The 25,330-nt window shown below is 46.2% G+C and overlaps 1 protein-coding gene across 1 annotated transcript; it reads right to left on the bottom strand.

Annotated features, from left to right (window-relative positions):
- Positions 1 to 12,887: 12,887 nt before the first annotated feature.
- Tlr10 (toll like receptor 10) lies at positions 12,888 to 15,279 on the bottom strand. The gene is given in 8 exon segments (XM_052735898.1): positions 12,888 to 12,980; positions 12,982 to 13,238; positions 13,241 to 13,561; positions 13,564 to 13,711; positions 13,713 to 13,769; positions 13,771 to 14,626; positions 14,628 to 15,045; positions 15,048 to 15,279. Coding segments are annotated over 8 exon segments (2,382 nt in total).
- Between the last annotated feature and the right edge of the window lie 10,051 nt (positions 15,280 to 25,330).

Here is a 25,330-nt window from a genome sequence, read left to right on the forward strand (position 1 = left end):
CACACGCCTTTAATCCCAGCACTCGGGAGGCAGAGGCAGACAGATCTCTGTGAGTTCGAGGCCAGCCTGGTCTACAAAGTGAGTTCCAGGAAAGGCACAAAGCTACACAGAGAAACCCTGTCTCGAAAAACCAAAAAAAAAAAAAAAAAAAACCAAAAAAAATTAATAGATCTATAACACACATTGAGTATCCCTTATCCAAAGTGCTTGGGACCAAAAGGGCTTTTCAGTTTTCAGATTTCCCCCCCAAAGTTTGGAGGGTTTTCACGTACATAATGAGATGTTTGAGGAATGGGTCTCACGTCTAAACACAGAATGTCTGTGTTTATGTTTCGTGTGATGATAGGTCTTAGAATCACCTGGGAAAGGGACCTCTAGATAGGGGGATTATCTCAGTTACGGTAATTGATGGGGAAAGACCCACTTTAATGGTGGGTGGGCACTGTTCTTTGCTTCTTTTTGAGCAAATTTAAGTAGTGTATGTATGCTTGTGTGTGTGTGTGTGTGTGTGTGTGTGTGTATGTGCATGATGTGTGTACGTGGGCATGGTGCGTGCATGTGTGCATTTGTGTGTGCCATGGTGTGCATGTGTAGGTCAGAGGATAACTTTGTAGAGTTGGTTCTGTCCCTCTGCACTTTAACGTGGCTTGGGGCATTGAACTCAGGTCTCCAACCTTGCCTGGCAAATGCTGGAACCAGAAAGCTATCGTGCCAGCCCATTCTTTGATTTTGACTGTTGATGTGATGTGACCAGCTGCTTCTACTATCCTGTATCCTAGTAGACTGTATCCTGACCTGTAGGGTAAAATGAACCCTTTCTGTCTGATGTTGTCACAGCAACAGAAAATAAAACCCAGTTTCATATGCATGCAACACTCATGGCCTTAAGGTAACTTTTTTACAATATTTAATTTATTTATTATTGCTTTTGTTATTATTTGTGGTGTTGGAGATCAAACTTAGGCCCATGCACATGGCGGACGAGCACTCTACCCCTATTGTTAATACTTTTGGCGTGCAGCCAGGAGCAGAATTCTCCATTTTGGACATTACATTGATGCTCTGTGTTTCAGGTTTTGCCAGGTGTGGTGGCTCACATCTGAAATCCTAGTACACAGGAGGCTGAGGCATGACAATAAGCATGAATTTCAGGCTAGCCTGGGCTACAGAGTCTGTCTTAGAAAAACAATTTCAAATTCTGGAGCATTTCCAATTCCAGGTTTCCAGATGACAGATGCTCAATCTGTCATAGTTTCTTGTTAACGTAGATTTTTTCCCAAACAGCAAATGATACACAAAGATTTATTGTCAAGTGAGGACTTGCAGATCAGAGATGAGAGAGCAGCTGCCTCATTTGTGTGTGTGTGTTTGTTGGAGACAGAGTTTCACTATGTAGCCCTAGAGGGTCTGGAACTCACTATGTAGACCAGGCTGGCCTCCAAGTCACAGAGGTCCTCCTGCCTCTGTTTCTCAGTGGTTTTGGTTTTGGTTTGGTTTGGTTTTTTGAAGATAAACTCTTGTTATGCAGTCCATGGCAATCCCTCTGCCTCAACCTCCCAGGTGATGGGATTACAGACTACGGATGAGGAACACATGCCGGGCTGATTTACTAGATTGTGAGAGGCAAGTGAATAAATACACCGGGGACTTAAACAGCTCTCGGTGAACAGCACAGCTGAGTAAATGTCAGCCGTTATAATAAAGCAGTCCTCGCCCTTGAAGTGGGGTCACTTATCTAGATGATCTCTAAATTGATCTTTTGTGCTTCTGGGATGTAATGGTTTTAGGAACATGTTGTGAGTGGGAAGAAATTCCTGGATGTGTGTCGGCTTTAGTTGCCATCTCCGGTGCAGAAAACACCTATGTCCACTGGCAGCTCTTCTGAACTAAGGGAGAAGTCATCCTTGGAAGAGGGCCTGTGTCCTTTCGATGGACACTGTGGTGGAGAGACCTCTGAGCACTGTTCATCTCTTCCCTCTGCCCATCTCTTCCCTCTAAGGATGAATGAATGAGCCGACTATTCGGTACCCATTCCTCCTCAGAGAGAAAGAGTTAACTACTGAAGTCACCACAAGGTGGCGCCGCGACCCCAAACTTCGCACAAGCACCCCAAAGGAAAACCTAGGTTTTTTTTTTTTAAAAGCTTTATTCCCCGGGGCTCCTGAACCGTAGTGTACACTAGCAAACCAGAGCAATCTTACTGAAAGGGAAGTTCTGGTTCTGCAGGTCTGGGGTGGAGCCTGAAACACGCGTTTCTGACAGGCTCTCAGGTGATACTAGAGCTGTCCTTGGTTCTAGGCGAGTTTAGTTTTCATTTCTCTGGTGTTGCACCTGATTGGAGAGGAGTGAAAAAACTAAGTAGATGGGAAAGGGAGAAGGGGCTCCGCTCTCTGTCTTTAAGAGGCAATGGGGTGGGGGATGACAGTCGGGAACAGGTGAGGGAACCCGGGTAGCTCTCTCTGAGTGGTCCAATCCCCAAGTCCATTTACAGTGTGGGGAAGAGGGGAGGGGGCGGGATGCTGAGCACTGACTCAGCGGGGCAGGTGCTCTGGTCCAGGTGAGCTGTGCAGATCTTTCTTTCTGGCAGGGCTTATTTGAAAATGCAGCACAGGATTTACAGTAGCCGGTGCCAGGTGCTTCAGCAAGCACTCCTCAATGCTCCCCTCAAAAGCCAACCTGGAGGTGCCGACAGAGTCCATACCGGGGAGAGCCGGCCGCAGACCAGAGAACTGAGTGCAGTAACAGGAAGAGCCGCTTTGCTGAGGGCAGCGTTGCTCTTGCATGCACAATCCATCTATTTTAGTCTGCGAACTTCTGCTTTCCCAAGAGGGGAGGGCTTGCGGGGAAACAGCGCACGAAGTGAAACCACTTCTTGCCCAGCAGGGCCCTTTGACTCCTGGCAGGCCCTGTCATCGATGGCTCCTGTCCTTTTTCTCTGGCTGACTCTGGGTCTTTATTTTCTAGATGTTGTTTGCGCTTGCCGCCCCTTCAACTTTCTGTGCAGCTGAGGATGGCCTTGAACTTCTGATATTCCTGACTCTACCTCCCAAGTGCAGGGATTTGCTGGTGATAAAATGCAGGCTTCTCACATCCTAGACAGTCTAGCAATTTGGTTTCATCTCCAGCCCCCATATCATCACCCCCCCTTTTTGTTTCCCCAACATGGTTTAAAATAAAGTTATACGAACAGTTGGTTTTTTACCTAATGTATCAGTTTAGTTTACTGTTTACCCAGCTCTTACTCACAAAGGTCAAGGCTCTAAACTTTTGCGAGGCCTGCATTAAATTACTACCGGAGTTAACATTCTCCTCAGCCTTCTCCCCAGAGTTTGCATAAAGCCCACAGCAGAGAGGTCTAGCTATGCACCCATGGGGAAGTAAAAACTGGGTTTTTTTTAGGGGGTGGCATTGACCTCTCTGTATCTATTTGCATGAGTTGACACGTGCAGGCAGGAAGAGGCGGGAGTAATTGCAGAGTTGGCCAAAGGGGGAAGGGGGAAGAAGGGAGGAGGGGTCTGGAGTTAAGGATGTTTAAAGTTACATTTATTTGTTGACTGATCGATTTAGGGGCGTACAGTCTACGGTGCCCATGTAGAGGACAGAAGACCACCTATGGAAGTCGAGTCTCTCTTCTCCCCTGTGGGTCCTGGGGGACAGAGTCAGGGTGTCAGTCTTGGTAGCAGTCACCTCCACTCACTGAGACATCTCACTGGCCCCCAAATCATTTTGCCACAGAATGTTGCTGTCTCACTGCCAGTGACTCATCCAAAACTGAAACAAGTCATGAAAAAAAAAAAAACCACACACACACACATTAATAAACATCAGTGTGCATAAACCAAATATCCTCCTCTTGGGGCTGCCCAAGAGTGTGCATAACCCCTTTGGAAAGTACAGGGCCCTTGTATATAGGGACAGCTTGACTTTAAAATACGCTTTAATCCATATCCTAATTCATATGAGGGACTCCATATGAATCCCAGGATAAACAAAGGAAGGTGAGTCAAGGATAGATCCTTGTGGGGGCCTCGGTCCCTAAAATGTTCGCTAGGCCAACATGCGGGCCTGAATTAGGTTCCCAGCACGATGGAAAGGTCAGGCACACAGGCGCATGCCTGGAACCTCATTGCTGGTGGGGCAGAGGCAGGAGGATTCTTGGAGCTTGCTGGCCTGCCTGCTTAGGTAAATCCATGAGCGACAGCTGCCGTGAGATACTCTGTTTCAGAAGCTAAGACAGAGAGTGGTTGAGAAGAGACCTGGCGTCGACCTCCGGCATCCACGGGCACAGACACTCATATATAAACGTGCATATCCACGCAAATAAAATCAAAGAATTAATTTAAAAATGAAAAGAGTCACTCATGGATTGTTTATCTTCTTGTAGCACGTGTGAGGATGGTGTGCGGCCTCCAGGCCCCATCTCCGTCTGTTCCCGCCCAGGAAGTCTGTGTACTGTACTGTCAGGTGCACCCTGACTAGTGTGTATTGCCCTCAGGAGAAGACCGGAGCAGGCCTATAACTGATCACTAGGCCGTGGTCTTCAGAACCTGTCTGCATTAAGCAGGATGCACCTTCTTGTCCCTGCGGTTTCCCCATGTCTGTCTGCCTCGTTGCTAACATCGCTGTACCATGCATCCACCCTGGCACCCAGTGACTTCCCAGTGGCTGCTATGGTGCTTCTTTGAGAAAGCCTTGCCCAGAGAAGGGAAGGTATGAAACAGGATTTGTTTCCTGGTACTTTTCAGCTTACCGTTGAGAACTGGATCGTGTAAGTAAGTACAGAAGAACCCACCTTCGAACCACGTGCGTTCCGAGCCTCTTTGGTAAGGATATCGCTGCATTTCTAAAATGAAGTCTCTGATGTCTACATCCAAGCAACAACATGTGGGTCAGCGAGAGGTCCAGCACAAGGAGAGCCCAGTCCCCCTGCTGAGAGAAAAATTCTGTCCTCGTCTGGCACAGCCTGAGGCCAGAGCCTGCGGTGACGGGCAGCCTGGCTGTCGCTCCGTCATGACAACCACCCCTGGAAGACTACCTGACAGCACATGGCTCAGACCCTGCAGCGACGATGGCCATTGTGTGGGTGCCTGAGAATGAGGGACACAGTGGAAAACATGGGCCACCACGATGCCATTCTTTTTTTTTTTTTTTTGGTTTTTCGAGACAGGGTTTCTCTTGTAGCTTTGCGCCTTTCCTGGGACTCGCTTGGTAGCCCAGGCTGGCCTCGAACTCACAGAGATCCGCCTGGCTCTGCCTCCCGAGTGCTGGGATTAAAGGCGTGCGCCACCACCGCCCGGCGACGATGCCATTCTTAAGTGTTGGAGGCAGGAGATAACGCTCTAATAAAACTGCAGATGGACTCAGGCACACACCGGAGCTGGAGCCCAAGGCTTGCTGGTGAAGCGTTGGAAGCTCAGAGTCCCGAAGCCATCTGGTGTTCGCTGTGAGAGCCGCCACAAAGTAATATGTCAACACTCCTCAACCTCAGGTGATCCCACACCACATCAGCCAGCAAGAATGGTCTATGTCAGGCTGTCCACCTCGAATGGGGGGTGGGGAATCGGGCAGCCATCAGCCCGAGAAGACCTCTGGCAAGTACCAGAGCTAGTGGGGGTAGCTGGTTGACTCTGAAAACACCTTGAAGAGGAGAGGAAAGATGGAGGGGGTACATGTGGGTCTGGGTCTGGGCCAAGAGCCTCCCAGCTGGAGAAGACACTGAGTCTTAACAGTGCCATGTTCTAGAAAATTCAGGGGATGCCTTCTTAAAGTGTGGAGGAGTGGTCCTGTTGCAGAGGCTCTGTTGGCAGACACAGCAATGGGAATAGGAGGGTAGCTGGGGAGCCACATGGCAACTTGTATAATCAGCAGACTCTAAAATAGTTCAAGGGCAAAGCCCTGAGGTCAGGTACACACCAGGGAGGAAGTGGGGCATTGAAGAATGTGTGGAGGCTGGAGATTTGGGGCAGAACAGGGGAATAACAGGCCAGTCAAGGCATATCTCAGCAAAAATGCACTTACTGAAGGGGAAGAATGCCCAATGGGTAAAATCTGTATCCTCTGTGTGTCACAGAGGCTCACCCCGAAATGAGCAGCCTCAGCAGCAGATGGTCTACTGGAGTCCCCCAAAGCAGAAGGCCAGCAATGTCCACGGACAAACTGTTTTCTTCAGAGACTACTTGGGAGGGGGAAGCAGGGTGACTGTATGCCAGGCCCTGTTCCAGACTCAGCTGGATGACATCCACGAGCAAAACCAAAGATCTCCCTCTGAAACTGCCTAGATTCTAGTGGACAATGCCAGGAACAAGAGGGATAAGCGGAAGATCCGCCGCGTCATCCATCAGGTGGTAAAGGCTTTGGCGAAATGGAAGTCAGGTAGATGGGTAAGCCATCTTCAGCTAGCTCATCCAGGATGCCTCCAGGGGAATACAGCTGGAGACCAAAGGCCATGCCGATCTCCATCTTAGGAATATGCGAATGGGCTTAGTACCTTGGTGTTTCATTCATACACTTGAACTTAGTTTTTAGGATCTACACTCACTGTTAGAGCAATGGCAGCTTGAACAACAAGGCACCCTCTGTAGATGAGCACCTCTCCTTGGGGAGATGAGGCCCCAGTCAAGCTGTGTAAGCCAGAGGCCTTCACTCCACCTCACTGCCTCAGACTTACAGTACCTAGCTTCTTTGTCACTGGACAACTGGAACCCAATGTCTCCCAGCAGCATCGCAGATCCTCGTGACGGGGGTGGGGGAGGGGAGGAGCACCTCAAGGGTTAGCTGTTGAAATCGATGTCCAGCTAGATGTGGTGGTAAACGGCCTTGATCCCAGCACTTGGGCAGCAGGGGCAGGCAGATCTTGTGAGTTCAAGGCCAGCCTGGTCTACAGAGTGAGTTCCAGGTGAGTGGGAGCTGCATAGTGAGACCCTGTCTCAAAAATAAAGAAATGAAATGAAATTGGTGCTCAAGTGTAAGTGACATCCAAGCCCTTTGTGGGGACTTCAAGATGCACCATCAGAGCTGGGGCCCTCAAGGAGCCCAAGGGGATCAATGCCAGGAGCACATCAGTCAGAGGACACATCAGTCAGGGGACACATCAGTCAGGGGACACATCAGTCAGGGGACACATCAGTCAGGGGACACATCAGTCAGGGGACACATCAGTCAGGAGCACATCAGTCAGGACACATCAGTCAGGAGCACATCAGCCAGGAGCACATCAGTCAGGGGACACATCAGTCAGGGGACACATCAGTCAGGGGACACATCAGTCAGGAGCACATCAGTCAGGGGACACATCAGTCAGAGGACACATCAGTCAGGAGCACATCAGTCAGGAGCACATCAGTCAGGAGCACATCAGTCAGGAGCACATCAGTCAGGGGACACATCAGTCAGGGGACACATCAGTCAGGGGACACATCAGTCAGGAGCACATCAGTCAGGGGACACATCAGTCAGGGGACACATCAGCCAGGAGCACATCAGCCAGGACACATCAGTCAGGAGCACATCAGCCAGGAGCACATCAGTCAGGGGACACATCAGTCAGGAGCACATCAGTCAGGGGACACATCAGTCAGGGGACACATCAGTCAGAAGCACATCAGTCAGGGGACACATCAGTCAGGGGACACATCAGTCAGGAGCACATCAGCCAGGGGACACATCAGCCAGGAGCACATCAGTCAGGGGACACATCAGTCAGAGGACACATCAGTCAGAGGACACATCAGTCAGGGGACACATCAGTCAGGGGACACATCAGTCAGGAGCACATCAGCCAGGAGCACATCAGTCAGGAACACATCAGTCAGGGGACACATCAGTCAGAGGACACATCAGTCAGGGGACACATCAGTCAGGGGACACATCAGTCAGGAGCACATCAGTCAGGGGACACATCAGTCAGGGGACACATCAGTCAGAGGACACATCAGTCAGGAGCACATCAGCCAGGAGCACATCAGCCAGGAGCACATCAGTCAGGAACATATCCATGCCAGGGGGGCACAGCATAGCAAGTAGAAACAACTCCAGGAGTGTGGAAGTGTCCCTGGCAGGGTACCAGTGATGAAGTTTCCCACTGAACCACCAAGAGGATCCAAGATGTCCTTCATCCTTCATCCTTTACATGAGAACATGTTCTGGTCCATGGGTCAAAGGGTGCTTGATCTGAATGCCAGACTACATAACTAGTAACTGATAGACCAAGAGTATGGTTTTGGCTATGGGAACCAGACAGCGAATAGGGACACTTTGGCAGTCAGAGGCTCTCTACAGAGAGCCCAAACAGCAAATTACTTTGGGTCTAGGCAGAATATTCCAAGGGACCAAGGCAGGGCTCTCACCTGGAGAATGGCCATGCGAGGCTGGACATCACAGAAATCAAGCGTAAGAGGTAAAGGTCACTTTGCTGTGTCCCGGAAAGAAAAGCATTAGCAAAGACCTTTAAGGCAAACATTTAAAGCCCCATTTCTTCATTAGAAATGGAAAATTATACTTGGATAATCTGAATTCTCACTCATCTTCAATACCCTGCCTGTGATTTCTGGGTGTCCCACTGTGGGAGAGAGGAGACGGAGCTCAGAGGACATTTGCCATAGGTTGATGTAGAGCCCTCCCTGGTCAGCATCTGCTTGGAGTGTGAGGATGACGACTCTGTTGCCACATTTTCCGAGGAGGAGAAAATAAACAGACCATTCTGAGCAATGTAAACATCCAGGAAAGTGCACATTTGTCTGCAGAAACTGTGACGGTCCCTTAGGAGTCCACAGACCAGCTTCAACAATATGAATGGACAGGTTAGTTTCCTTGTGCGTGGTGGGGGTGGTAGCGGGGACTCCAGCTTGACAAATGACAAGCAAGCAAAAATAGCCCACAACATCACAAGGTCTGGGGCGTCCTGACATGCGCGGAGTTGTTCAGCTGGCGTCCAGGACAGCACCAAGTCTACATGCTCACTTCCCCTTACTTCATGAGTCGGCAGAGTGGACAGCTGCTGAAATGTGGAGTTCTTGGAGCAAAAACACCACATGGCCTCTCCCGAGGCTCGGTATTATGTGTATCTAGAGCCACAGAAGACAGTGGCATTCCTCTTGACTGGCTTCTAAGGCATGGTAGTCACAGCAGGCTTTTTAGGGAACTGGGATGGCATCTCAGGTTCAGAGAAAGGACTTTCTAATTGTTTGATCTGCCCAGCTTCGGAGACAAGGAGGGGGTGAGAGCTAAGCCTGATGTGTTGTTGTTGTTGTTTTAATTGTAATAGAACCTGTCAGGGGCCAGGGAACCGGCATAGTGGGGGAAATCACTTACTGAGCTGGCCTCACAACCTGAATTCCATTTCTGGAAACTGCAGAAAGACAGGAGAGAACCAACTCCACACGGTTATCTTCCGACCTCTCCACACCTCTACTCCACACGGCTGCCTTCTGACCTCTACCACGGCACATGCCTCCTCCATCATGCACGAATACACAGACATAATAAAGTTTAAAAGCCATATGTGTTTTTAAAACTGTTACTAAACTGAGGTTACTAACACGAAATAGCCGGATCCTGGTGAGCTCGCATCTTCAAAGGGAGAGAACTCCTGTGGAATAATTCACGCAGGGTCTGTAGCCCTCTGTGTCACTTCTCCAAAGGTCAGCTCCACCTCTGCCTGCACCCCACTGTGATTTCTTCAGGTTTCCCCTCCTCCTGCGGAGCATTCCATGGAAGGACAGAGGGACACCTGGCTCCAAGGCTGCTGCTCCTCAGCTCTAGCTCTGGCAAGATGTTAGCAAGACCTGGCTTCCAGATCCAACACCCAGCCCGCTCCACAGGCTCTCAGGCTGGAAGTCTCAAATGCAATTAAACAAACAAACAAACAAAAAAACAAAATCCCACTACTAAACCAGATGTGGAGGCGCACACCTGTGATCCTGGAACTCGGGAAGTGGAGGTTGGATCAGGAGGAGGATCAGGAGTGCAAAGTCATTTTAGGCTATATAGTGAGTTTAAGGCCACCTTGGGCTGCATGACATGTGCCTATAAATAAATAAATAATGAAAGAAAGAAAAAACTAAATCAAAACAAAATTCCTAGCATGAGCCGTTCGCAAAATACAAACCACAAGAAACAGAAGTAGATACAAAGTCTAGGATGTTTTTTGGTTTTGGTTTTGGTTTTTGGTTTTTGGTTTTTTGAGACAGGATTTCTCTGTATAGCCCTAGCCTGAAACTTGCTCTATAGACCAGGCTGGCTTCAAACTCAGAGATCTCTGAACTCCTGAGTGATAGGATTAAAGGCATATACCAACCACCCTGCCTGGCTACAAACTCTAATTTTAATCTGTTAATAGTTTTTTTTTTCTTATTAGGTTAGATGGGGTGAAACACAGATGTCTATGTAGGTCAAAAGCAACCAAATATTAGCAGTTTCATATGATTTAGGCTGCTGTCGTAGGAATTTGAACAAGGAGACAGGATACCGCCGCACCACGGCTTCTTCAGGAGATCAGTTTTTGTGTTTTGTTTTTGAATAAATGTCTTTCTTTTTTTAGGGTTTATTTATTTATGTATATTAGTGTTTTGTCTGCATGTATGTCTGCATACCCAAAGAGGGCACCAGATTCCATTTTAGATGGTTGTGAGCCACCATGTGGGTGCTGGGAATTGAACTCAGGACTTCTAGAAGGGCAGTCCAGCTCTTAACCACGGAATCATCTCTCCAGCCCCCAGGGAAACGGCTTTAAATGATGCTAGCCCAGAGCTGGCTGAACTGTTCAGAAGAGCCAAGCCCTGAAGACAAGGCCTTTGCCCCACCTTGCTTTTTCATCTTCCATATGTGGTAATGGAACTTCGTTGGTTATTTTAAAGCTATTTTTTTTTTAAAATATAATTTTCCAAAATTGAGAAGCGTTTGTTCTCTTCCTGTGGCCTGTGAGACCGGAGAGGAAGGAACGAGCGAAACACGTAGGATGCACAAACTTTCAGAAACTGCCTTTTGTCTGGCTCGTTTTCTTTTGGTGGGTGTGTGCAGTTGCTGTTTGCTTGAGAAAAAAAGAAAAACACAAGTACAGATTCATCCTAAGCAATTCAAACATTATAGAAACACACAGTGTAGGAATCAAATGTTCCCTGTGATGCAAATAGACCCCGACCACAATTTCTATAGTATGCTGATGTCGAGTCTTTTAGTCTTTGATTTCAAGGTATAAACTAAAATATTAATATAATATGTGTCGCCATGGTATTGTTTTTAACAGCTACGAATCATTCTGTTACATGGGTATATTGTAAGGTATTGCATTAATCCTTGTTCTGTGGATATTTGGGATGTTTTTAAATTCATGATTATCAACAAGGCTGGGAATCTATTTACATAAACCTTGGCAAACTTGAGCATCTATTTCTGAGGACACAGTCTAATGCCAATGACCACGTCGGAGGAGCAGCAGGTGGCAATCGAAGTTCAAGGTGTCAGCGCACCAGGAAGCAACTTCCTGATGGGTGAATCTCAGATAAGACCCTGGAAGGTCCTTTGCTTCCGCTGTGCCTTTACATGTTTGCTGCTGCCGTCTTTCTCTAGTATCTGGTGTGGTGTGAAGGGGTGTGGGAAGAGCCCCACTGCCTGTAATATGTATTATGCTTATCTCATAGAAACATCCTGTTCTACTGGGCATTTTACTTGTGGGTTATTATGAAGATGATTCCTCCCTAAGCTGATAATAATAATGTTAGCTTATGCAGAATTTTGATGAATAAAAATAAATACAATGAAATGTTACACAGCTAGGGCCTGTGAGTTTCACCTAAGGAGCTCATAGATCATGGGTCAAATTAATGATTAAGAAAAACAGTTGAGTCCCAGGAGCCAGGCTGGCTGAAATTCCTTTAATTTTAATGCTGAAAGATGCAGTCACAGGTTTTGGTGTGTATCATTAGCTGAAACAAAACTTTAAAATAACTTCAGGTTAGATCAAATGGTTTGATAATAGCTTTGAGATGGAAAACCCCAGAAAATAATCTAGAGTTCACAAGGATGCAAAGCTGAGGTAAAAAATACAAAGCAGCCCAACTGTTACTAGCTGACATACTTTCCTTGCTAGGGTAGGTTGATGATCAAAGATGATGATTAATGCCTTATACACATTTCTTTCCTCAATCTCTGACATAAGAAACGATTGATGAATGGGTATGCACCCTAAAGATGTAAAGTACAGCTGACTGATGTTTTTTTTTATCTATAAAAGTTTAGGTTTGTGATTCCTTTAAGATTCCTTATAAGATTACTTTTCAAGATAAATAATAAAATGATTGATTTTCTTTGTAACCACAATATGCAGTCTGCCAACAAAAGAGATGGCTGAGAAAAAAAAATTCTCTCTGCTTGCTCTGTTAATCTGTAACAAGTTACTTAGATGTAAATGTATGTGGGTTATTGGGATGACTTTGTTTTTAATCATGAAAAACATGTTTTCACCTGTATTCACTGTAATCTCTCACTTGAAAAATAGAATGTAACCACATTGTAATTTTTATATTGCCTAAAAGATTTTGTTGGGGTATATAACCTGAAGAAAAAAAATATACAGTATAGAGAACACAGAAGAATAGAGAATAAAGAAGGAAATCATCAAGAGAGAGTGTGAGTGTCTTTTTCCTTAAACCCCTCAGGTAGAAAAGTCTAGTACTCACCGTCTCTGTGGATTTCCCTTTGAGCCCTGTGCTGCTGGAGGCTGCCCCCACCCCCCCCAGGCAGCAATAGTCTAAGAAACCTTTCAAGGAACAGACACAAAGGAAATAACCATTTTATTTTCATAGATACTACAAAATTATCATCTTAAAGATTATATACATTTATCTTCCAGCAGTGATTGTGGTCCCCAATCTTCCTGGGTGTGGTAGGTTTTAGAAGCAGTCTGTTCTCACCAGAGAGATGGTAGAACTGTGGTACTCATCATCTGGCTCTGTGAATGTCTGTAGTTCACATCTATCACACCTTGTCTGATAAATGAGCATTAATAGCAGCTCGAAGGTTTGCCCATAAAAGCCCACATTTGCGCCTATCCGTGGGCCATTCTAAGTATACTTGCTTTTCCAAAAGAGGAATGCAGTCAGAGGGGATGGGCTCCAGTAAGATGGGAATGATGTAATTGTCATGGGAGGGATTGTGATGGGCAAGACAGAATTCATAACGACACCACTCACTCTGGACAAAGTTGGGAGACAGCACAAAGATGGACTTAGAGCTTCTCTCAGGCAGCTTGTAATATTTTCAGCGGTGCTCCTGTCAGGGCCGAAGTTTCTCTCAGGGAGACAAATCAAGACATCTTCTGTCTCTAGATGGGGGATCAGTTCGTTCTTCACTCAGCCTGAACCGTGTGCAGAGTGTGAGATAAACACATGGAAGCGCACACTTCTCTTCGGTTCATCTTGCATTGTCTTCCTAGCCCCATGCTGTGTCTGTATCCACTGAACCAGCATCCTGAGGTGCCAGGGCAGGTCAAAGCCGAGCCAGCAGAACACTACAGCCATCCTCAGAACCAGCACGACCACCACAATGGTGACAATCAACAAAGTGTGTTGCAAGATAATTCAGGAAGATAAACATCTTTTAATGGAGTCCTCTTTAGACTCAAAGGGTATTCACAGGTGTATGAATCTGGTCATCCAACCATCAGGCCCTCTGAATGCTTTTCGAGCCGAATGAAGTCTCTTAGTTCACAGGTACACCAAAAATGGATTTCCTCCTGCATTTAGAGTCTTTACCTCTTGGCAACTCTGGAAAAAAATCCAGAGATGGGCTGAGAATTAGATTCATTTCAATGTTCAGAATAGAGAGTCTTGTGAAATGATTGCACCCAGGGAGATCAGTGAGAAAATTAAATGCAATACTAAGCTCTCGTAAAGACCTCCGGTGGATCGTCTCTTTAGGGACAGCTTGTATTCTGTTATGGTTCAGATTAAGTGTTTGAAAACTTCTGGACAAACACCTGGAAACAGAATCATCAAATTTACCGGATGACAAGTTCAAGAGGGTCAAGATGTCTGGCCACAGGCAATTCTCCTCATTTTCATGTTGTAGGTTCTGGCTTAGATCCAAGTGAAGCAAGGGTGTGCTGTGGGCAAAGAGACTCACCAAAGACAGAGTCTCCAGTTTGTTGCCCTTCAAAATGAGAGTTTTCAAATAAGGCAGCCGAATAGGGTTCTTAAACAGGTCATCTGTTAAGATGTTATTGGCAAAATTTAAATGTTGGAAACTTTGGGGGTGATTAGGGAGAATCAGATGTGGCATTTGTGCATCTGCTATGGTCAGGTTTTCTGTATCCATTTGGGTGAAAAGCAGGTAGATTCTGTCCTGGGGAATAGAAAAGATTCTGAAATGTATGTTCTCCAATGTTATAGCTTTCATTACAGGACTTGAGGAGTCAAACAAATTGTGGTCTAGATTAGTCATCTCTCCAAAAGTCATGTCCTGAATCTGGAAGTGATCCACTGATGTCTGCCCCACGCACTGGAAGATGTGGAGAAGGTCGTCCCAGAGCAAGTCAACGTTGTGAAATGTCAGCATTGATGCCTTGGTATTCTCAACAATAAGATTCCATGGAGTCTCATAACTGACAAACCCACTCTTGACATCCATATGTCATTTCTACTATTTTTGAAGTTTTAATTCCATCACACAAAAGCACCCAGAAGCTTGTGTTCATTGGTAAGATGATGTGAAGGGCTGTTGTGTTTAGGATGGGCAGGCTGCCTTCTTCATAATGAGAAAGAGTCCTCAGTCCTAACAGGACAACACTGAGATTCAAATGAGCAAATTTCTGGAGATCTGACTTTCGTATCTTTGCCCCACTCAAGCCTAGAGTTTCCAGGTGTGGCATGTTGCCAATCTCTTCACAGGTAGGCAGGATGTCAAAGTCATTAAAAGAAAGATCTAAATGTCTGAGACCTGCCAGGGAAGACCAAATTATGACCTTCAGTCTATTGTAAGACAAGTCTAAATAGCTTAACTTCCTGTTCAGGTCAAAGACCTTGGTATCCAGCTGTTGGATGCTGTTATGGCTAGGATCAGAAAATGCAGTTTGGAGAAAGAGTAGAAATTGGAACTCTGGAGTTGAAAGAGGAGGTTATAGGATAAATCCAGTATGGTTGTGGCTGCAGTCAAGTCTGGGGGAATCTTCCTTAGAACCATGTTGGAGCAGTTGGAAATCAATTCCCTGTCTTCTGGCAGCCTTGGGGCCCAGGCTTCTGCTGACATAATGACATTACAAAGTGTATAGATGCTGCTGAGTTTCATTGTATTTCCAAGGAGTCTATCACTCGTTTTCTCATATCAAGGATGAATGTGAGTTTAAATCCCTAGAAAACAGCACGGAAGGGTAGGTTTTTATTGGTTTAAATACTGGAGGACTTTAATTTTTTAAATCCCAATATCTGACTACAGTCATCGATGGACACACTGAATCTTTTGCTTCATCTCAGAGCTTTGGTTGATAGATTACGAAGCCAGTTACTATGTGTGCCCTGGCCCTGACACTGAAGTGGGGCTGGATCCCCAGAGAGAGCACAGGGGTGGGAGATGCACCTCTTCTCTCCTCACTTTAGGAACTGCCTTGGCAGGCCAGACTCTACCTCCCGACACCCACACACCCACATACCCACCCACCCACCCATCCCCACCCCCCACCCCACCCCACCCCTGTCCCATCTGATAGCCTGAGAGTCTTAAGAAGCTTGGAAAGGCTGAAGAGATGGCTCAGTGGCCAAGAGCACTTGCAGCTCTTGCAGAGGACCTAGGTTGACTCTCAGCCCCTACATCAGGTGACTCACAACTCCCAGTCACACTAGCTCCAGGGGACCTAATGCCCTCATCCGACCTCCAAGGGCACCTGCACACACATAGTGCACATGTTTACACTCAGGAACATACATACACACATAAAACAAATAAAATCTTTACAAATATTCATAGTAATATGCTGTGGGATGGTCTGTATGTCAAATGTGTTGCTCTGATTGGTTAATAAATAAAACACTGATTGGCCAGTGGCCAGGCAGAAAGTATAAGTGGGACTAACATGGAAAAGAATTGAGAGAACAGGAAGGCGGAGGGAGACACTGCCAGCCGCGGCCATGACAAGCACCTTGTGAAGATGCTGGTAAGCCACGAGCCACATGGCAAGGTACAGATTTATAGAAATGGATTAATTTAAGATGTAAGAAAAGTTAGCAAGAAACCTGAGCCATTAGGCCAAACAGTTTAAATAATATAAGAGTCTGTGTGTTTATTTTTTAAGTGGGCTGTCGGACTGCCGGGGCTTGGCGAGACCTGGAGAGAAAACTCTCCAGCTACAGTAATATTTAGTCATCCAATATTGCCTACCCTGAATTATTGTCACAGAGTGACTATTCAGTCCCTTTTGTGGGTAGAGAGTTCCTGTATGGGCTGGAGAGATGGGTCAGCCATTGAAGGCTAGGCTCACAACCAAAGATATATGAGAGTTGCTGTGCAAGGGAGCTGAGGAAGTCCTGAGAAAATGTGTAAAAAGTGCATGGAGTCTAGAGTGGAAGTCTGTTGTTGTCATGGGCACAGCCTTTCGAGGACACTAAGGCTTCAAACCCAAATCCTATCAAAGCCTTCCTCCAGTAGAGTGTCAGAGGCAAAGGCAAAGCGTTTGTCTGGTCCAAGTGTGAGTGTTTATGAGTGACTGACCACTGCATGCAGGAAGTAGCAACTGCAGCTTCCTCCTCCCAAATGACTGCAGCCAGAGACTGCATCCCCCATGGAGACCTCCTGCTGGGACAAGCTATCCCCTCCCTCTCCTTCTGCACGTAATAAATGCACGTAATGAACACACAGCATTCAGCATATCTATTCCCTCTTCATCCCTTCATCAATCTGTGCAGAGGGCAGTGTCCCTGAAAGTAATACCCAACTTTCAACGACACTCATCTACACATATGGAGGGTCCAAAACGCCTGCCTTTCTGCTTCCATGTGTTTTCACATCGGAGGCAAAAGCGATCTGAATCATTGCCAAACAGCAGCAAGAGCGATAGAAACCAGTTTCCCTTCTTAGTATCCATTGTGCCCCATTCAAACCAACCGCGCTCACTTCCTGAAACGGACAAGTTCATTCATCCACAGACGTGATCTGGTTTACTTATTCCGGCACTGTTGTCTCGGTTTTTTGCAGATGCTGGCACTCGTGGACTGAGAATCATGATGATTCTGAGTTAGATGAGACTTAGGTTGCTGGACTGCCGCAGAACAGAGGCGGCAAGAGAACTGCCTTTTCACCATATCTAACGCATCAGCACAGTCAAGACACGCACCAGGGATTTGTCTAGGCACTGGGGAGACAGCAGTGCACGGGACTGGAGAATTTCCTTTCCTACCCAGCTTCCAATCCAGGGAGTAACGAGAGATGCTGATAAGGACTCATGGGAAGGGTAATTGTGAAGGCAACGGTGTGTCTGTACCACACGCAGATAGATACAGTGGGGAAATAAAACAAAGATCGGTTGAAATATCAGGCACTTGAAATGCTCCTCTATTCCTCCAGATTTCTCTTTCTCTGGGACCTTTTCAAATCCTCTCTCCTTTCAGTGGAGAAATTCTAAAATATATGTGACTAACCCCAAAATGGTTTAAAAATAAAATCCCTCTGTTTTTAGTCCATGTTGCTGTACAAGTCACCTCAGACTTAGCAGGCACCACAGCCAACAAACAATTAATTCCTCCTCACGGTCTGGTATTGAGAAATCAAGACCCAAGCCAGGTGATGGTGGTGCATGCCTTCAATCCCAGCACTCAGGAGGCAGAGGCTGGTGGTGGATCTCTGTGAGACAGAGGCTAGCCTGGTCTACAGAGTGAGTTCCAGGACAGTCAAGGCTACACAAAGAAACCTGATAAGGTTTTTTTTCACCCCCCATAAGCCTCTCCGCCAATGCAGCAATCCAAATCAGACCAAATTAGAAAAAGCTCCAGTTTAATGGTTAAAGCGTTCCCGGGTGATTCCCACCCCCTCCACCCCAGGAGACTGGGACAAGAGACCGGAAAACCACATGTTGTTTTCTGGGATGCAGCTTAAATACCCTGTGGGAGTAGTCTTGAGCCTCTCTGGGGGAGGAGCTGTGTTTGGGGAAAGAGATGGGGGAGCGGAGCTGAGGTGGATCTTCCCCTAGAACATTCCAGACTCTTTGGGCACAGGGATGCCAGGGTGCCAGGGGCTGAGGTGGAGCTTCCACCAGAACATTCCAGACTCTTTGGGTACAGGGATGCCAGGGTGCCAGGGGCTGAGGTGGATCTTCCCCTAGAACATTCCAGACTCTTTGGGCACAGGGATGCCAGGGTGCCAGGGGCTGAGGTGGATCTTCCCCTAGAACATTCCAGACTCTTTGGGTACAGGGATGCCAGGGTGCCAGGGGCTGAGGTGGAGCTTCCACCAGAACATTCCAGACTCTTTGGGCACAGGGATGCCAGGGTGCCAGGGGCTGAGGTGGAGCTCCCATCAGAACAAAACTCTGTCTCAAAAACAACCAAAGGGGGGTGGGGGGTGGGGGGGAGTCGTCAAAACCCAGGGCTGGCGGACTGAGCGCCTAGTGAAGGGTTTCCTCAGCTTCCCAGAAGAGAGGGAGAAGAAAAGAGAAGTGGAGGGGAGGGGGTCAGAAGGAAGAAAATCATGGATTTTCTACACAGCTGTGAAGTGCAGGGAGCCTTTTGTTTGCATAATTCCTACATTTTATAGAAAAATGCAATAGTTATCCATATTGATGATACCGTTCTTCTATTTCTAAGCTTTTGCTCCTGGGAAGACTCCTCAAAGTCGGTCCTGGAGGGCCGGCTAATTCTGGTGGTGAAGCCTCCGTCTCTTAACCATCGACTGCCGATGACCTAAGAGGCCTTCGGGGCCATTTTTCTTTGCTCACATCTTAGTGATTCCCCAGAGGACTACATGCACTAAAATATTATGGGCTGTTAATATGCAAATGTACTTAACTATCTTAACAAGTGAATTTAGTTCCTGACAGACTTTCAAACCATTGTATATTTAAGGGCAACTTTCCTGTATCTAGTTCAAAATATTCCCAGAATGCCAGTTTGTAACACGCCTAGCAGGGTAATTACTGCTCAGTGGCTGTGCCCATGGCATCTAGTGTGTAACTCTGAATTTTTTTCCCCCATTTCCTTAAGATTACATGTTAAATATCAGAAGATCTCTCAGGCTAGCAAGATGACTTATTAAGTAAAAGAAAACCCACAGAACCAACTAACCTGGGCTCATAGGGGCTCACAGAGACTAAACTGACAGCCAGGGAGCCAGCATGGGACTGACCTAGGCCCTCTGCACATATGTTACAGTTGTGTAACTTGGTCTTCCTGCAGGACTCCTAGCAGCGAGAGCGAGGGATGTCTCTGACTCTGTTGCCCACTTTTGGGACCCGTTCCTCCTGCCGGATTGCCTCATCCAACCTTGGTGGAGGAGGGCATGCCTGGTCTTACCACAGCTTGATACACCATGGCTGGCTGATATCCACGGGATGCCCGCCTGTATCTGAAGAGAAACAGTGGAGGAGGAGTGGGTGGGATGGGGGAGGGGGAAGAAGGAACGTGGCGGGAATGGGACGAGAGGAAAGAGGGGAAGCTTAAGTTAGGATCTAAAAACAAAGGGGGGGGGGAAGAATCAGGATTTACTAAAGATTACAAAAAAAAAAGGCACTTGCTGCCAAGCCTGAAGACCCAAGTTTGATCCCAGTGCCACAGAGCAGACTGGAGCACCAAACTCCCCTCTGACCTCCACATGTGCACTGTAGCACACACTTATACATAATAAAGAAATGGGAAATAAAATTAAAGAGGAGATCGCCCATGGCACCTGTTGCAAACAGTAATTTCCATGCATTCAGTGTCTCTTCTGAAGTTCTGTTCACTTGTGGATCTGCGCTCAAGTCCAAACTTAACTAGTTGTGGTCTGTGCAACTATGAGACCATCATTTAACTTTTGAAAGGTTTTCCATCTATACAATGAGGCTTGGACGAAGGTGCATAACAGATAAAGTCCTTTAGCAGTGTGCTGACCACATCACACACAATAAATAGCAGTTATCATAGACAAGAGCAGGACAAGGCAAATGATGTACCACTTTTAAGGCTTTGAGAGGGAACTCAGTCATCAAGATGAAGAATGCTTAAATCAGAATGAATGTGAAACCTACATTAAATGAATATCAAGACTTTCCACAAAGGCAGAGCTGGTACTCTCTGGTTTCCTCCTAGCCCTCAGGCTCCGTCTTGGCTTGGCAAGGTCACCGGGTTGACAGAGGTAATGTCACTGTTTCATCTCACAGAGCTCTTCAAGCTTTTAGATCTGAGGGTCATGGCCCTTGAAAAACCACAGTGACCCCCACCCTGCTGCTTCATGTGGCATCGCTTGGGCTGGGATGCCAGAGTCTCCATCTCTTGAGTGATGCTTTCTCCTGCCCAATGCCGCAACCTGATTCGGAGTTATAATGAGAGAGGAAGCTACTCCCACTGAACTTCTCTTAATTTAAGAAGATAACAAGTTTCTGTTTCTCAGGCAGTTCATATGTGTTGGGGTGTCTCATTAAGACATCTTAAGAGTAAGACATAAACGGTGTATTATTGCTATTGTTGTATGGAGGATTAAATCAGGGCCGCAGGCATCCTGAGCACACACTGTACCACTGATCTATGACACTCACCCCAACATAGGGCTTCATGAAAGACGCATCCAGTAAGTAAGCAGTATATATTGTCACTGCATTAGCGCTATTGACATTATGTGGAAAGCAGCTGAAAAGCAGAGAAAGTCCTCCATCCACAGATTATGATGTAATGTCCCACCCAAAGACACCGCACAACAGCAGTTGGTGGTTTGCCAAAGAACATTTCCCAAGTCATTTTCCCTTTAATGATTCCAGTAAATGGAGAAAAGCTAAAACCCACCAAAGGTTGAATGATGTTGCAATATGAGAATAAGAGAGACCATTTTTTTAGTGTTTCTATGTGTCTGACATGGAACTGTATGTTTTCCATACAATGTCTTATTCAATCTTTTCAATAACCCGACAAAATGGTGGCCACTATTATTCCTGTTTTTCAGATCTAGAAGCAAAAACTCAGAGATTAAGTAACTTGCCCAGGGCAGCCTAGAAAGTAGTAGAAGAGGCATTTGAATTCGGATCTGTCTGGTCCCTTCTGAGTGGGAGTTAAATTCAACCAAAAGCATTTTCAAACTCTCAAAGCTGCAGCTTAGGCTGTGATGACCAAGGTGGGTACCACTCACCTGGCCAGCTGCTGTGGGGGCTTCTTTCTCAGCTTCAGTATGCTGCCGTGATGGGATGCTGCTATGGGTCACATATCAGAGAGACTTAGCCTGTGTGTAAATATATTGAGAATTATTAATTTATAAGCTCAGCCTAGGTCCTCCATGAGAATGCTCTTGTAGCCTCAGTTTCCTTGATGTGACCCAGCCACCACAGCAACCCCTCAGCCATCTTTGGCCGCTTTGGATTTCTGGAGCCTCCTTTGGAGCAAGAACTGCAGTGTTGAAGACCCATCTGGCCTGCCCCACTTTTTAGACATACAACGAGATGCAACCTTTCAAACAGTGATGAGCTTTAGGTTGTTAACATAAAGAAACTCACCACAATCCCTAAGACCATCCACAGAGGGCAGAAGAGCTGGCCAGGTGCAGCCTGCAGAGAAAATAAATCCAAACCCTCAGGCCCCTGCAAGATAATTCCTCAGATCAATAGCCCCATGCTCACTAACCATTCATCTTTAGGCAAAGTAGTAAACACTGAAAAAAAAAAAAAAACCCTAAGTCTCTTTGTTCTCACCTGTACTAGCTCTTTGGAAAGATTCCTGCAGCCCTTATTTCTTTTTCTGTGTCTCGGCAATTCTTAGCCCAGCTTGCAGCCTCCTCTTCTCAGTAGAGATGCAGGTGTGCGGATGATTTCTTGGACAAGGTCAGAAGTGGCTGTGGGAACAGTTTGAATCAGTGTTTCCTGTAAGGTTCAGACCTCTGAACCTCAGGTTTCCCCCTCTGCTGCGTGCTGGTGGCATTACATGTTACGTCAGCTAACACGGAAGAGCACTTGTTTTTCTTTTTTAAATTGTGGCAAAATCCACATTAAACTTGCCTTTTAAAGACTGTAATTCTGGGGTGTTAAGTACATTCCCATGGTTGTGTGCTTGTCTCCACCATTATTTCCAGAACCTTTTCATCATCCATCGTCACAAACTAATACTCTGTGCCCATCAGCACCATCTCCCTATTTCTCCTGTAAGTGAACTCAGACAATATTGGTTCTTTTTTTTTCTTATAGGCTTATTTCACTTAGCGCCTTTCCAATCCGCCCTCCCCTACCATGTTCCAGCATGCCTCAGAATACCCTTCCTTTTTAAGACTGAATAATATCACTAAATGCACAGGCCACATGTTGCTTATCGTCAGACATTTGGATTGCCTTAGGACTCTGGTGAAAAATTATGCTTTGAAAAGGGAGTACAAACATGTATATTCCTGCATGTAGGGTCACTGGACCATCAGGTGTTTCATGTTTCCTTATTTCTTTAACAGAACTGCCATGCTGGCTTCCCAGCATCTTGGAACACTTTGGCTGTGCCTTACTTCCAGGTTCAGACCAGTTACTCTGCCTCTCAAATTAGGTGTGGTAGCAAAATGATCAGAAGAAGAAAGTAACCCCAGGAGTCAGTCACAAGAACGTGAGACGTGGGTAGAGACTGTCTATTGAAGGGAATCCTTAAAACAAGTGTTAGTCTGCATCCAGTCACTATGACAAGCTCCAGAGAAAATCGACTTACAGTAGAAGAACTTTATTCTGGCTTAGAGAGGTTTCAGTGCATGGTTCCATCACCCTGTCACTTTGGGTCTGTGTGGAGCAGAACATCATGGCATGTTATGAAGCAGAGTTACTCACCTTGTGGCACCCATGAAGCATTGGGGAGGTGACTGAAGGGGAAGGGAGGGGAAGAGGGAGGAGGGAAGGGGAGGGAAAGGGTACCAGAGGAAAGGGACTAGAGACAAAATACATCTTTAAAGATGTATTATATATATAGATTATATATAGAGATTATATATATATAATCTTTACACACAGAGAGTGAATAAGGGGTTAACAAAGGCGAGAGAGGAAGGAAGGAAAGTCTAAGTCTGTACTTCTCACTAGATATGTACTTTTTCAGCTTGTTTTCATTGTGGAGAGTTTGTGTGTGGGTGTGGTATGTACGTGGGCGTGCACATCTGTGTGAATGTCCATGGAGGCCAAAGGTCGACATCAGATGTCTTTCTAAATCACTCTCCACCTTATTTTTGAGGCAGAGTTTCTCATTGAACCTCCTACTGACAAATGTACTAGACGGGCTGGCCAGCAAGCTCTGGTGATCCACTTGACTTCTCTGGACACCTAGCACTGGGCGGCCATGAACCCTGCTTTTACCTGGATGCTGGGGACCCAAATTCAGGTCCTCATGCCTGTGCAGCGAGCACTTTGCCCACCAAGTCATCTCCCCAGCCCCGCTTCTTTCTTTGTTTTGTTTTTGTTTTGTTAGACACAGGGTCTTGCATGTAACCAGGGGTAGTCTCAAATTTACAACCCTCTGCTTCAGTTTCCGGGGTTCTGGAGGTTCAGGGGTGTGCTCCATGTCTGGCTTGCTTCCCAGCTCCAACAATTTGTTCTTGTTTGTGGTTGTGGTGACACTGGGGATGGAAGCCAAGTCATGTGCGTGATAGACAAGTCCATACCACTTAGCTACACCCAATACCTAGTAGAGCTATCTTTGTGACTGTAACCGGGAGTTACCGTGGATCTGAGGCTGAATTGCAGAGGTCAGGCGCGTGATAAACATCTTGTCAGACACTTGAGCTCAAGGATTTCCCCCAAGATTTCCTAGTGTGCATGGAAGCCACCTGCCATTGTTTTACACTGAATGTAGAAAAAAAAAAAAAAACCCACTACACAAGGAGTCATGCTTACTAAGATCTTTTCTAATACATCCGGTTTATATTCACTTAGGAGAGCCAGTTTTTAACTTCCAAGGATTTTGTGAGACAGTTAAAAGCAGCCAACACTAAAAATGGAGTTGTGTCTACTTGGTATTTGAATAAATGGCCTTAAAAACGAAAAACAGTAAGTACTCTAAGCCCTTCACTGCCTGATCGTTCTACTGTGTGCCCACCGTGGTTGTACCTGACTGTTCTACTGTGTCCCCACCGTGGTTGTACCTGACCATTGTACTGTGCACTCACCACGGTTTTGCCCTAGAGAGCCTTTCTGTCCACTGTATCAGCATGGTAAAAAACGATGTATTAAGACATTTATGCCCATCTCTTTCCAACTCCACCTTCTATCATGTCACATTGACACCTTGAAATTGACCATGAAGGGAGTGTGTGTGTGTGTGTGTGTGTGTCACAAAACTGGCGAACACCCATCAGAAAACTGGAATTTTATTCATTATGTTATTAAATTCCTAGAAAAAATAATGAAGAGAGTGTTACTAATTTTTCAAAGTCCCCTCTCCCCCTTGAAGTCCATTGTTGGGCATTTATCAGCACACTGCTGTATCTGTGTTACTTACATCTGCCACGGAAAAGTGAAAACGCTCAGGCTTAGTGGCACACTTCTATAATCCTGGAGGTGGGGAGGTAGAGGCAAGAGGATCATTGCCCTCAATTATATACCGAGTTCAAGGACAGACTGGAGTGCATAAGACGCTGTTTCAAACACAAAATGAAGCCTGGTAAAACGGCTCAGGTGATGAAAACACTTCCTGTACAGTCCCTGAGTTCAGTCCCTAGAACCCAGACAAAAGTGAAGGGGAGAGCCAGCCTCACAAAGTTGTCCTGTGACATCCACACACGTACACTGTGGCGGGTGTCACCCACCACTCACATAGATACACAAATAAATAGATAATTATTACCAGAAAAGAGCATTTCTTATAACTCACTGGTTCACTTTCCCCACAGCAACATTTGTTTTTTGGTAAATTATTCAGGGTTTACATTATGTTCTATTTAAATCCTGACACATCACTCACTGCAACATCATACCCTATGACAATCTAGTACCATATTATTAGTTTTTCACTTTATTTGTTTCATTTTTTTCTATGTATATGTTGTGTTTGAGATAACATTCACCACACTCTCGAATAGCTGTCTATTCAAAATTTTAATACACTTAAAGTTAGCAACGGACGCTGCCCTCAAATGGTGCCACCGATTTCTGCCATATTGTACTAGTGTCTTTATCACTGTCCTACCGCTGTAAAGAGACACCCGTGACCACAGAAAC

This window comes from Peromyscus californicus, unplaced genomic scaffold (genome assembly GCF_007827085.1).
Source record: "Peromyscus californicus insignis strain IS unplaced genomic scaffold, ASM782708v3 Scaffold_13__1_contigs__length_99412109, whole genome shotgun sequence".
NCBI lineage: Eukaryota > Metazoa > Chordata > Mammalia > Rodentia > Cricetidae > Peromyscus > Peromyscus californicus.